Raw genomic sequence first — 13,468 nt, 5'->3', positions numbered from 1 at the left:
CCCACCCTGAGTGCACCCAAACCCTGCCGCTCAGAGTGCCATAAAGTGCGGCGTGGGTGGCAGCCGCCTGAGTTTGCAGAGCCTGCCAAGATTGGCCATATCTGCCCCTGTGCTTCCAGGACGCAGCCCTGATAGGAAGCCGGTCCTGGTTCTGCTGACTATATTGCCATCCCACGGACATCACTGCCTCTGTCGGGCCGTGCTAATGACAGCCGCCGGGCCTAAGAGGGATGGCCGCACAGAGTCTTGGCAGCCTGTCGGACTTTATTGCAGCAGGGGATCCTTTGTGGTCCTCCACTCCTGCAGGAACTGCCTGAGCTCTCGGTGCAGAAGTTCACAGTTTCTGGCAGACAGAGAGGGCCCCGTTGGCTGAGTGCACACGGGAGCTGTCTCTCCAAGCCCACTTCCTCCTTGGGGTACACCATGAAGGCTGGGGCCCCCAGAAGCTGTCCCGGTTCCAACTCAGGTTGGGCAGCACAGAAGCGTTTCTCTCACAGCCGGGCTTTGGCCTGCCCTCCCACAGCTGGGCTCTCTCTGAGTTCCTTTCCCATCCAACCATCCTAACAACACGGGAGGGCGCTGGGGGCCCTTCCTGACTCGACACTGGGTTTCCTTAGACTTGTTGACAACAGCGTGTAGACAAGCCAGGAATGCACTGGGTTGATCTCAGAAAGGAATGCTGGGCAAGTTAACAGGTGGGGGGAGGAATAAAGCAAGCTGGACCATCAAGTAGAAAGAGTAACATTTTATCAAACATTGACAATTCAAATTTCCATAGTCTGAGACTCAACGCCGTCCCTCTGTCTGCTGAGAGGGGTCCGTGAGAGGGGGCTGTGGCCAGTGTGTTTTGGGGTGCTGGCTGGAGGCTGACGCCAGAAGCGTCCTCTAGTTTGCCAGTCTCCTCTAACCCCCAGGGGACTGGTCTGTGACTTTGTTCCGATCAGGAGACACAGGGGAGCAGCAGAATGGCGTACATTAGGGACAGACCTGCCCCCCCCCGACATCCTGCAGAGGGTGTCTCTGGGCTTCACCTTCAAGACGCAGTTTGGAATCGACCTGCCGATGAGCGCAGAAGACACGGTGGCCCGGCTGCTCGTGGCTAGTGGGAACCAGAAGATGCTGGAATACTTTGTGGCAGAGGGTGAGCGAGAAGAGGCTCTCGCTCTGTCCTGGAGACGGTCGAGTCCTCAAGAAAGGAGGGGCGTAGAGAGTGGGCTCTGGCATACCCACCTACAAAGGGGACAGCCCCCTGTCTTGGCATTTGTCCCATAACCCGCCTCGTGTACATGTAGGTAGGACAGTTCCAGAAGTTTCCTAGGGGCAGTTCATGAGTGACATCCCTTTGGGAATGGCATCTGGCAGAAGGCCCTTCGCTGTTTCCGTGGGCACGGCTGAGGGGTCCTGCTTCCAAAGGCAGTTTCTCCCAGAGGAAGGAGAAGGCACGCCCCTCCCGTCAGTGGCCCTCTGTCTCTGTGAACTCCTCTTTGATGGGTTGCTTACGAGACTTGCAGTCAGGCAGGTCAAAGCCGAAGTCTGCCCACTCGTCGGGGCCCGTCACTCCACCCGGGCCGCCGCGGTTGGGGATAGTGATGGTGTGGCGTACCCGGAAGTGCACAGCTTCCATGACCCGCTGACGCTGCAGCTCGCCAGAGCCGCCGATGGAGATGGTGGCCGCGTTGCTGCTGGAGCGCAGCAGCTGCTGACCGCAGTCATGGCCCTGCTTCAGGTCCTGTAGGCCTCTCCAGATGGTCATACGGTACTGATCAGGGATTTTCAGGGCCCCGAGGTCCTGCAAGAGTGATGGCCACCTTAGGGTTATAAAAGGGAAGCTACAGGGTTGTGTGTCCGTCTGCCCCCCCCACACACAGCTGAGACATCCTACTTGCAAGAGAGCTTCTGCTTTTGGGGGGCCACTGACTTATGAGACCACGGAAACGTAGGTGACAGAGCATCTCAAGAGAGAGACAGCATCAGGGTCACCCGTGTACAGTGTCTGGCCACATGTTTCTGTAGGACAGTTAATGACATGCAGGGGTGCTGGAGGGGACAGTGATGAGGGCCTCTCCTGGGCTGCATGCAGCCTGGCACCTGGATCACACAGTGAGAACAGAGACGGGGGGGGGGTCTAAGAGACCACCTGTCTCCTGGCCACGGGATCCCCCTTGACACCCATTAGTTGGCAGCTGCTCCAGGCTCATCCCTTAGCTTCAAGCACGAGAGTCTCACTAGTGAGGCAAGCGGTTAAAATGTGACTCAGGGTAGAAGGAGAGTAGTTAGCGGTCACACGGATGCGGGTCGTTGGGCTCTGATGAAGCCTTTTTTATCCAGCCTGGGTCCCGGGGCAGGGGACAGATATGGATTGGCCTGTAACTCAGGCTAGGTGAGAGTCTAGGACACGGTTACAGGAGGGGCAGGAGGTACCGAGATGATGTGCTCTGGCGCCTGAGGCTGTGTCCCAAGGAACAAATCAAGGCTGACTGCGTTACTAGGCTGTAACCAGATTGTCGGGGCTTGGGCCAGGGTGTCCAGAGCCCTTCTAGGCCACGTTCAACCCAGAATGTTCTGTGCTGTGTGTGTAGGCTGGTCTTCGGGGCCCGTTTATTCTCTCTAGGCCTGCTCCCCCCTGGCTCCTGCGCTTCTTACTATTGGGTCCTGGAAAAAGCCCAGCCCCCCCCAAAAAAATAAAGGTAGCCTGGCTGGAGCACCAGGGGGCTTTAGCAAGAGAGAAAGTCTTCCAGGCCACCCCCCAGAGACTGGGGCACGTGTCCACCTGCCTCCTTCAAGCCACCTGAGCCTGTTTCGGCTTCTGAGAACTGACTCCGGTACAGAATCTGACTACTTTGTGGGGAAGGCTCTGGGGGTTCCCCCAGCTTAGCCACCCTAGATGGTGCACTCTGCCTGGGGCCAGGCCCTCCGTCCCTTCGGGGAGGTCTGCGGGCTTTTACCTCTATGGTGAGGTTCTGCAGGTGGTAGATGCTCTGTAACCCTTGGGAGGTGAAACATTCAATGCAGTTTGGACACCCCAATCCTGTTAAAAAACTGCAGAGAGAATTTGAGAAAGTAGCATTAACACCTGGTGCCGGGCCGGGTACTCAGGCCTCCCAGGAGTGGCCTTACTGGGAGGGAACTGTCTGTTGCAGTGGGCAAAGCTGCTGGTCCCTTGGAGCAGGTGTGTCCAGCCATCCGTGCCTCAGCCCGGGGGGGGGTCCCAACTCCTAAGGGCCTATGCCAGCAGCACCTGCTGATGACCGCTGATACGGCATGACCGTCTTAGTCTGTCTTCCCTTGGGCCAGGCAAGCAATTGAAGCAGGATAAGGCTCCCCCCCCCGCAGGAGCCACACAGTTAGTAGGAGGCGGGGAAGAAGCACAAACCCAGGTCCAGCCCCAGCCCACGCACCTGACAAGGCTGGGGTCTGCATGATAGGGGGGTGGTGGGGTACAGTGGGATCCCGAAACCATGGTCTGGGAGCCGTGGCCGCCATTCATCTCGCCATTGGTCGGCATGGTGTGGCTGTGGCTGTTGAGCATCCCGGAGCCTGGGCAAAAGAGCATGTCCGGGAATCTGAGAGCAAGCCCCCCCCCCACACACACACAGTGGGAGGTGTCCCAGGTCACGACCCGGTCTGGTAGCGCGACATAGCACCGTAAGGGCTGTCTGAGGCTGAGCAAGGGCTGAGCCCTTAGGCTCAACTCTTTTCCTCAAGAGGTAGAAGCAGAAGGCGGCTGTGTGGCAGGGCACTTAGCTTTAATGAGCCTGGGATTAGCGGCTGGCGCATGGGTGTTGCCAGGTTCCAGGGCCCCTTATGTGGGACACGCCTGGGGGCATTGCTCAGTGTCAGGAGTGTGTCCATTAGTGTCCCCCATAGAGACCTTTCTTTCAGGAGACCCACATTCCAGTCCTCCCAGCTCTACGGCTGGTTCCCCAGTGAGGTCTCATTGAAATGATGGAGAAACTGAGGCACAGTGAAACTAGAGATTGTCCTCAAGAGGGAGGATAGGACAGATGTGTGTTGTTAACCGTGTCACTTCTGCAAACCCGCAGCCACAGAACTCCCAGGATTGGAATGAACATAGCCAGCCTCCCTGTGGCCATCGCCCTCCTTCAGGGTGGAGCTGCAGGGAAGGCAGCCATCAAGGGTTCCCCCCACCAGTCCTGTTCACGATCCTGGTAGATCCACCAGGCCCTTCCTTGGGTCTCTGCTGCCCACCCGAGGCCTCCACTGCCCCAGGGACTCACCCATGGGTCCCAGGTTGGGCCCGGTTGCTGAGCTGTGTGGCGGAGGCTGGCCCACCAGCTGGTTGACGGAGGGCAGCTTGTTGACACCGCCATGTACCTTGTTCATCGGGGAGAGGACAGGCCCATAGGATGGAGGCTGCAGGTGACCCCTGCTTGGAAAACAATAGTGTACATTCATAAGAGGCAAAAGCAACTCCTCCCTCACCCGGCACTTCTGTAGACACCTCTAGATCCTCTAGATGCAGGTAGATGAAGAACACCCCCCCCTCCGCCTCTCAGAGAGCTACCGGGAAATTTTAACACCAGCAACTCCAGCCCCTCCTGCCCATTCCTGCCCAACATTTACGAGACCCACAGGAGGCAGAGGTGTGGTGAAGGTGGGGGCCCAGGGTCCCAGGGCAGGCTAAGTTCCAGAAGGCTTCCTGGAGGAGGAGATACCAGCTGAGAACTGAGCTGCCTCGGCCCTACCGTCCAGCCCTGTGCGCCATACCTCCTGTGCTCTCGACCTTCCCCCTCCCTGCTGGGTCGGAAAATATCCATCCACACTCCCCTATCCAGGTGGCGAGGTTCACTCACGGCCTCTGTAGGAGTTGCTGCTGCTGCTGCTGTCGATAGGAGTCCACCAGAGGCTGCGGTACGAGTTCCATCAGTTCTAGGCTCTCCTTGACTTTCATCAAGATCTCAAAGTTCTCCCGGCCTCGCACCTGAGCGCAGAGAGGCAGACCCTCTTGCCCAGATGCCCGGGAGCCTCCACTGGCTCAGAACCCCTAGTGGGAGGGGGCAGCCGAAGCCTTAGGAGGATCCTGGGATTGTTCTTCTCTAGGAATTCCCTGGTACCCCGAAGTTCAGGGTACACTGGCTTTCTCTCCCCCCACCAGGGCAGATGTACTAAGGGGTCCTCAGGGGTTCAGAGACCCCTGCCCCTTCTTCCGTGCTAAGAGGCTCTCCTCTTCCTCCTCCTGCTCAACAGCTATAGGTCCTAAGACAGGACTCACTCTCAAGGACACAGAAAGCATCCTCTCACAGTAAATCACGATCTCGCCACCAACCGGCGTTCATTGAGCCAAGTAAACACAGGCTATATACCCTTATAGAGTCATGGATTCGATTCCTGCTGACTCTCCACCACGGGAGGGGGGGGGGGGGAGGAGGCGGTCTCCTTGACGTAGAGCCGACCCGGCTGGCATGTTCACCCTCACTGAGTTCAGGCACTGCAGGACCTGACTCTGAACAGGGCCTCCTTTTGAACCCCACCTCCTCCAGGGCCAAAATCTCAATCCTCAGGTGTCACGATGCCACCGTTGGCCGTCTCTTGTGGCACCTGGCATTCCCCAATATGGGCTTCTTGGGTAATGGGAATAAGCAGGCCTTGCCCCACCCACCCCACCCACAGAGCACTCTGATAGCCAAGGGCCCACTCACATGCATGTAGAACATGTCCTCGTCCCCGTGTCTCCTCTTTTTCATATTGGCACCCAGGGCGGGGATGGCGGGGGGGCTCTGCTTGAATGCTGAAAGGCAGTTGGGGGGGGCACGTGAGCCAGAGGGCAAAGGCTGCGGAGCCCAGGTGGACAATTGCCCCGGGTGTAGCAAGGGTACAAGCGCAAACCCAAGTCAGAGAAGCCTGGCCCTAGCCTCAGAGCACAGAGGTTGCGCTCGCCCTGTTCAGCCGGAAGAGGCTTCTAGGCCCCAGGCCACTGAGACCAGGGATGTGAGCCTGCTTGGTGTCTTTCTGCGGCTCAGGGGCACAGCACTCCAGCTCACACCCAGCACCACGTCCAACTCCACCCCGAGGGGTGGCCCCGCCTCCTCCACCCCGGCCCACCCACCACGTTTACTAGCAGCCCCGTTCTTTGCGGCGCTCTCGTTCAGGGCCTGCTGCTCCCGGTAGTGGTCCTCGTCGGCTTTGCGGTCACGGCCAGGACAGGCACAGATGCGGCCCTCGAAAGACCTGCGACCCAGCACCTGTCCGCTGTTGGGTGGACACAGCACAACTGTGAGCTCGGGGTGGAGCTCGGGGTGGGGGGCCCACTCCTGACCATGCCCCTCCCACCCTGCAGACCCCACCCCCAGGACTGGCTTTGAAGTTGAGTGACATCTTTGTGTCCATGACATGCCCCTGTCCAAGACCCCGCCCCCGCCCCCCCTGTGCGGTGCTGGCCCAAGACCCCGCCCCGCCTCTACCGCCCTGTCACCGCAGACTCACTCCCGGGTCTCCAGGGTGATGATGACGAGAATGGGCCTCCGATTCATGCCCCCTACACAGCTGCTGTTGCACATGAAGTTGTACAGGATGGTGGTGAATTCTGTTCCCACCTGTCCGCAGGAGAGGCAGGGAAAGAAAGGGCTTGGCATCAGCACCGGGAGGGGGGGGAGGGGGGACCCCACCTACTAGAGAAGGGACTTCCGGCTGCCGCATCTGGCCCTGGTTCCAGATAGGCATGGGAGTCTGGTCATCTACCCATCTCTATCTGCCCAACCACCCCCATCTATTAACCCTGCCTATGCACTCACCCATCCGTCTCTCTGCTTACCCACCTGCCATCCATGAAGCCATCCGCCCATTCATTCATTCGTCCACTTGCAGGCCTGCCCACTCATCCACAGGTCCAGCTATCCACCCACCCACCCACCCATGTATCCATCTGTCTATCTACCATTCACCTGCCCCACTCTGCCTGACAACGTCTTACCCATTTATCCACCCACCCGTCTATCTAGTCACTCCTCCGCCCACCCGCCGACCCGCCCATCTATCCCCAGGCCAATCCACTTCCATTCCTGCCCACTGGCCCTCCTGTCCACCACCCACTCACTTGCCTGATTACCCACTTCCCCATACACCCATCCTTCCACACGCGCGCGCACACACACACATACACACACACACACGCATACGCTCATTTGAGGTTGCCCTAACCCACCCACTCTGTGTGCCCCCATTAACACTCTGCTGGCTCTGGGATCAGAGAGAGCTCAGCACAGAGTCCACGGTGTGACTGACTCGGCCGTCTCCCATAATGCAGGCAGAGGGGTCAGACCCCAAGGCCCTCCCATGAGTGGGTGTGTGGGTGGGCCTCTGTGCCGTGTGTGTGTGTGTGTGTGTGTGTGTGTGTGTGTGTGTGTGTGTGTGTGTGTGTGTTGCCTACGCTGTGGTCTCATCCCAACGGAAGAATGAGGCGGGAGCCGTCAATGCCAGCCCTTCCCGGACCTTGCTCCTGGCAGCCGCTAGAGGGCAACTGAATCCCGCTTTGTCTGCAAGCCTGAGCAGGGGCCGCCGCCTATGAGGAAAGGGGAAGGGTGCTGCTGTGTGCATGGCCACCCCCGGGGCCAGCACAGGGATGAGACCCAACCGTCTGCAGTCCCCTTTGGAGTCTCCACCCTGGTGCGATCCACCATTATTCCTGTTAGCAGTTTCCCTCCACCTTGGCCTTTGGCCCTAACTGGGCCTCATGTCGGATCTAGAATGGTGATCACCTGCCCTTCTGCTGCCAAAAAGTAGACACCTGCCTCCTCCTGCCTCTCTTGTCTGTCTTTTGCAACCACCACTTCGAGTCTAGATCCCTCACTTCTGGTCTGTGCCCTTTACCTCCAGTCTGAGCCCCCACATCCTCCCTGTACCCCATCATCTAGCCTGTACCCCGTCATCCAGCAGGTGCCACTCACCTCCACTATACCCCACCTCCAGCTTGCGCCCCCCTTCCGAGGCTCCGCACACGGGCCTTCTTGGTCTCACCCTTCGCCCCATTTTTCCTACTCTCCCGAGTTCCACAGCTCCAGGCCCCTGTAGTCTCCTTCTGTGGTTCTCCTGTGGTCTAGGGGCCCTTTCATGATCCCAACCGCCAGCATGGAATTCCCTTCCCTCCGCCCAACACCCCACGCTTGCTGGCTTGGTTTTATCCCTGCCAGTGGGGCCTGGGATGCCCAGGAGCTCTTTCTCACTCCCATGTCTAGGAAGCTATACTGACGTTGGAGGAAACGGACAAGATTGGACTCTCCTGGGAGGGAGGGCTTAGAGGTTGTGCGACCATGGCTTGGAGGTCATGTGACCATTCCTTGCTATATAGCTGAGGACATTGTGTGTGTGTGTGTGTGTGTGTGTGTGTGTGAGAGAGAGAGAGAGAGAGAGAGAGAGAGAGAGAGAGAGAGAGAGAGAGAGAGAGAGAGAGAGAGAGAGAGAGAGAGAGAGAGAGAGAGAGAGACAACTGAACTGAAGGGAGCCCAGTCTGGTCCCCGGCCTACCTGTGGGGGTTCGTAGGGCACAACCACACTTTGCCTGCCGGTGACAGGGTCATCCACATACTGGGAAAGGTTGTTGCCTTCCACTCGGATGAGGTGGCTAGCCGGAGCAGACTGTCCTGCCAGGAGGGGACACAGCTTTAGAGAGGGGTGCATCCTCCAACCTGTCACCCCCATTTCAGGTGCATGGCAGAGCTGAGACCATGGGGCTTGTCTCTGCGAGAGTCCCAGGCAAGGCTCCTCAGAACTGTGCAATCCCTCATTTAGGTGGCCTTGAGTCTGGAAGATGCTGTTCCTATAGCTCTGGGGGTGCTATAGGTTTCACCGGGAATACTGCAGGGATACTGCAAAAGGCTCCCCAGGGTCAGCTGGTGCCTCAGACTTCTCCTGAGTTACACCCCTGCTGGAACATCAGTCTCTTGGGGCTGTAGTCAGAGCTGCAGAGATGTACTGGGAGAGATGGGGAGGGGTTCCTCTTCAATGTTCCTGGTCGGGGGGAGGGGGGATGCTGAGAGCACCACCAGCTCACATTCACTGACCCACAAGTCTCACTGCTGGCCAGGTTTCCCCCCTTCCGTTGGTCCCCTCAGGCCACTGGCCATGGTGCTGCAGAGGTTGGGGACCCATAGTGGTAAGAAAGGGGGTGCTCACCTTCATTGAAGTCCCTGCCAAGCTCATGGTTGGGGCAGCGCTTAACGATGTCAGTCACATGCTCTGCCTTCTTGTAGACAGGCATGGCCCGGATGGCCGTGCCTGGGGGAGGTGGTGTGGACACCTTGATCTGGATAGGGCACGTCTTGGCAATCTGACAATACAACTTCTTCAAGAGTGGGGAGTACTGGAGGGACAGAAATGCCAGGTTGAGACCACAGCCCAGCTCAATGTGTCTGTGTGGGCTGGGACCCTTTCCACAAGACCCCTTTCCCATCCTGTCCCCGACTTAGGCATCCTTCCGTCAGAATGTAGGCATGGGTATGCCTGCTGCCCGCTCAGCAACTGCCCGGCTATTTACACCCGAATCCCAAAGGCTGTAAGTGGTGGACTGCTGGATAAGGATGGTAAAGGGTAAGAGATTGTGGGGAGGCCAGTGGTTATCAGTCTCAGTCATGTTTTCCCAGCCTAGCTCTTAGGCCTGGCTGCAGAGGCAGATTTGCAGCATCGATCTGGTTTGACAAGCTCAGGATTGCATTCTCCTTGCACAAAAGAAACACCCTGTAGGGAGACTGCTTGCCCCCTCCACCTCCATCCTCCAATGGAGAACTCTCTGGGCCAGCAAGGCCTGACACTGACCAGCCACACCAGCCCTGCTCCCCCAACGAAAGCCAAGCCCAGGCAGCCAAGCTCACTCTGCCGCCATTGTGTGAGGCAAGACCCCCATTTCCCCGTCCTAGAACCTGACTGGACCTGAGGTCATGCCAGAGCCTGCCCTGGGGATGGCGGAATGCTACCATTCCTCCAACATCCATGTCCTATGTCCCTGGTCACCCATCTAAGGATTGAACTGGCCCTGCTGAGGCCGCTTCAGTTACGTCCATTTTGGTTGTGAGCCTAGCCTTTAACGGCTGAGCCGTCTCTCCAGCCCAGCTATGTCCATTTATGTACACGGTAGCGGACCCTCCACTCTCGCCCCGGAGACTCCTCACACCTTCCTCCCCCAGGGCAGTGGAGGCCCCTGGCCCTTGGGTTTAAACGGCTTTTTGTTGTTGTTTTGTGTTTTGTTTTGTTTTATGGTGCTCCACTCCCTCTAAGGTCCATTGACTCAGAATCATGAGTTACACCAGCCTGGAAAATATTCACCGTGCTCCATTGTGACAGTTGGGGGAGATGGCCAGCTGTTAACCAGAAAGAGCAGGTGATGCTCACACACCAAGAGCCTTTCCTTTGTCGGGGACGACAATGAAGGATCCTGACCACCCCAGTCCTATGGGCTTAAGGCTTCCCGCAAGGGGCTTATGGGGATCTCAGATACCATGGGCAAATGCTAGGAAGGAAAAGGCCGGGAGAGGCACATGAATTAGGCCTCTTCCATTCTACTCAAAGAGCGAGAGAGACTCACTATGAGGGGCCCTGCAGAAGGTCCGAAGGGTTGCTCTGAAAAACAGAGACAGCTCTAACCGAGACAGCGGTGGAGGGAGCCCGTGTCCCCAGAAGCAGCTTTGGGGGCCACACCAGGGAGGCCAGTTTGACTTTCTGGGGTGACAGGAAGTTCACAGTGTAGGGTCACCCAAGCATTAAGTAAACCGGTACACCGTGCCAGGCAAACATTTGGTACCAGTGGAGTGCCCAGGCCTCTTGCCTGTTTGCAAATGAAGGCTTCCCAACTAGACCCAGGTTCAGACAATTTCCACATGACAGGGGCAACCTATCTAGTCCTGAGCTCATAGGGGCTCAACCCGAGGCCAACTAAGGCAGCTTCCCGGTGAAGGGATACCCGTCATTAACAAGCATTGACTGCGTGCCCACTGTTTGCCTATTGCAGAAATCTAGGTTACTTAAAGAAAGCGGCGCTGGGAGGTGGTGGTGCACGCCTTTAATCCCAGCACTCGGGAGGCAGAGGCAGGCGGATCTCTGTGAGTTCGAGGCCGGGCCGGACCGAGCTTCCAAAACAATACAGAGAAACCCTGTCTCCTACAAACCAGAGAGAGAGAGAGAGAGAGAGAGAGAGAGAGAGAGAGAGAGAGAGAGAGAGAGAGAGAGAATGGGCAGAGGGGTTGGGGGTAGCATTGAGGTCAAAGTCACCGGGGGCAGCAAAAGAGTAGCCTTTGGAGTCTGGCTGCTTGGCTCCCAATTCTGGCTCAGGAACATAGGCTGGATTGCCCGAAACACTGGACCACCTGCCGGGTTTGCCCACCGCTGACTCACCAGGAGACCCCCAGATGCCTGCTGTGTGGCAGAGTGCCAGCAAGGTTAGACACTTCTTATTCCAGCACGGTTGTTCTCATTACCAGGTGAGGGGATTTGCGGGTTGGCACACTGACGGGGCCCTAGGAACCTGGAGTCTCCTATGGTGGCCTTTCCAGAAATGACTACCCAGAAGGGTCCTCCTCTCCCTTGCTCTAGCTCATGACCTGAGAAGGGGGTCATAGACCCAGTGGGGCCTGAGCCAGAAAGGGCTGGGAGCAGGCCAGGTCTAATGGTGTACTGAGACCACATTCCTGGGAAGCCCAAACATGCCTTGAGGAGGGAGGGTGCATTAGGTTCACCTCTGTGTTCCTATCAGGATGGAACAAGGCTCAGGGCACAGCCCTGCCACAGAGGGAGGCATCGGAGCTCCCCCATCCCACCCACTCCTGAGCAGTGGGAGGCTTCAAACCTTGCTCACCAGTGCCCACCCCAGTAGCCCTGCCCCTGCCCTGCGGGCCATGGTCCCCCACCCCCATCACTGCCCTCCAAAGAGCCACACCCCCAAGCTATACACTGCCACCGGCAAGGTGTGGCCAGATGTAGCTGAGGCCTGACCCTCCTCCTCGGAAGCCGGCTTTTGTGCCTACGGATGTCCTAGGGTGAGCATGAAGTGGTGTTGACCTCCACAGCTTACAGTAGGACCCTGGGGGGTGGGGGAGAGTCTGGGGGGGAAGCTAGGGATACGTTTCAGCAGAGCAGGGCTGGTAAGGGACAAGCCATGGATGCCCCACCCTGGGGAGGAGCTCAAAGTGCCGGGAGCTGTCCCTGGTACTAGTGCGGCGGCTGCAGCATGGTAATCTCTCAGAGAATCAAAGCCGGGATGACAAGGCGTCTGGTGGAACAAGTCTCCCACCGAGTCAGTGTGGAGGGAAGCCCCAGGGATGAAGCTACAGGAGGCCCCCCTCCCTAGGGCAAGACGAAGGCCTCGCCTTACTTCTGCACCCTCGGGTGGCATCCCTAATCCAGCGGCTTTGGAGGCGCTGGGGCTCCCACACCTGCCAGCCCAACAATGGCCACAGGTTCAACCTGTGGGAATCTATTTTAGCCAGGGTTGGGGAGTCTGGGATACCAAGGTCTTCCCACACCTCAAAGGGTCAGGCCGGTAAAACCAGCAGCCACGGGGGGAAGATTCCAGGATACTCAAGTCCTGAGACCTGCGCTCCCCTTCCTGGACAGTGCTTATGGGGGGGTCAGTCCTCCGGGTCAGACTGAAGAAGGGGCAGAAGGGTGGATATCTCTTTTTCCAGAGTAAGGATGTAAGGATGCATCCTGCCTGCTGCCCTCCTCCTGCCTCTCCTTCCCTAGAACCGCTAGATGGATGTGTTTCAACAGATTCCGAGCTGATAAAATCTTATTTATCTTCGGCTGTTGACACAGAGCCGTCCAGACTTGCCTGCGCGGATGCGTGTGTTCCGCGGGGCTCGCAGGAAATACTTTGCCTAACGTCGGAGCAGAGCAGACGTCCCTCCTGCCGCGCCTCCTCTCCAGACCCCTCCCCCTTCCCTCCCTCTCTCCCTCCCTGCCCCCACCTCGGTCCAAAATGGTCCCGGCCTGGCTGGAAGCCCCTAGCCTGGCAGGGTTGGTGCAGGGTGGTGGGTGAGAGGGCGGGCGGGGGCGGGCGCGGCACAGGGCTGTTAATTTCCTCGCACCCGCTCCCGGCAGCTGGGTGCCCGGCACAGGCAGGTTTGGGCAGGAGGACAGTGGGGAGGTGATAATAACTTGTCTGTCATTTTCTCGGGACATGTACCATCTTGCAAACCGCAAATACCGTTAACCAGCTTGGGTGAATCTGTCAGGACAGATTCTGAACGAAAGGCTGTGGTGGGGGCTTTATTTTTTTTTCATAGCCCACTTTTATATAGTGTGTGTGTGTGTGCACGCACGCGCGCGCGTGCACACACACACACACGCACGCATTTCTGGTCTCTGGGGTTCTGGACCCCTTTAAGAATCAGCCCCATGGTCACAGGCTTTTACTCTTGTTAGGACAGCTTCACAGAGCAGGGCACGGAATCTGGTAGGCTCAGACTGATCTTTTAAATCTGGAGGGACCCAGGTCTACAGCCCCTAAGTTGTGGCTCCCCTCC

General features: G+C 58.0%; 1 protein-coding gene across 3 annotated transcripts in view; it reads right to left on the bottom strand.

The window, feature by feature from the left end:
- Nucleotides 1-730: 730 nt before the first annotated feature.
- The window catches only part of Tp73 (tumor protein p73), a 78,711-nt gene continuing 65,973 nt past the window's right edge, over nt 731-13,468 (bottom strand). For all 3 annotated transcript variants that reach the window (XM_040735065.1, XM_040735064.1, XM_040735067.1), the window contains 10 exons: nt 9,129-9,315; nt 8,481-8,596; nt 6,445-6,554; nt 6,068-6,210; nt 5,661-5,749; nt 4,815-4,942; nt 4,239-4,387; nt 3,399-3,537; nt 2,946-3,039; nt 731-1,789 (listed from right to left, as the gene is read on the bottom strand). In XM_040735065.1, coding sequence (XP_040590999.1) covers nt 1,454-1,789; nt 2,946-3,039; nt 3,399-3,537; nt 4,239-4,387; nt 4,815-4,942; nt 5,661-5,749; nt 6,068-6,210; nt 6,445-6,554; nt 8,481-8,596; nt 9,129-9,315 — 1,491 coding nt within the window. In that variant the 3' untranslated portion in view covers nt 731-1,453. The remainder of the gene's footprint in view (nt 1,790-2,945; nt 3,040-3,398; nt 3,538-4,238; nt 4,388-4,814; nt 4,943-5,660; nt 5,750-6,067; nt 6,211-6,444; nt 6,555-8,480; nt 8,597-9,128; nt 9,316-13,468) is intronic.

Source organism: Mesocricetus auratus, unplaced genomic scaffold, assembly GCF_017639785.1.
Source record: "Mesocricetus auratus isolate SY011 unplaced genomic scaffold, BCM_Maur_2.0 Super-Scaffold_100042, whole genome shotgun sequence".
NCBI classification, from domain to species: Eukaryota; Metazoa; Chordata; class Mammalia; order Rodentia; family Cricetidae; genus Mesocricetus; species Mesocricetus auratus.
Note: the sequence above shows the minus strand (reverse complement) of the source record. Positions and strands in the feature narration are given on the sequence as shown.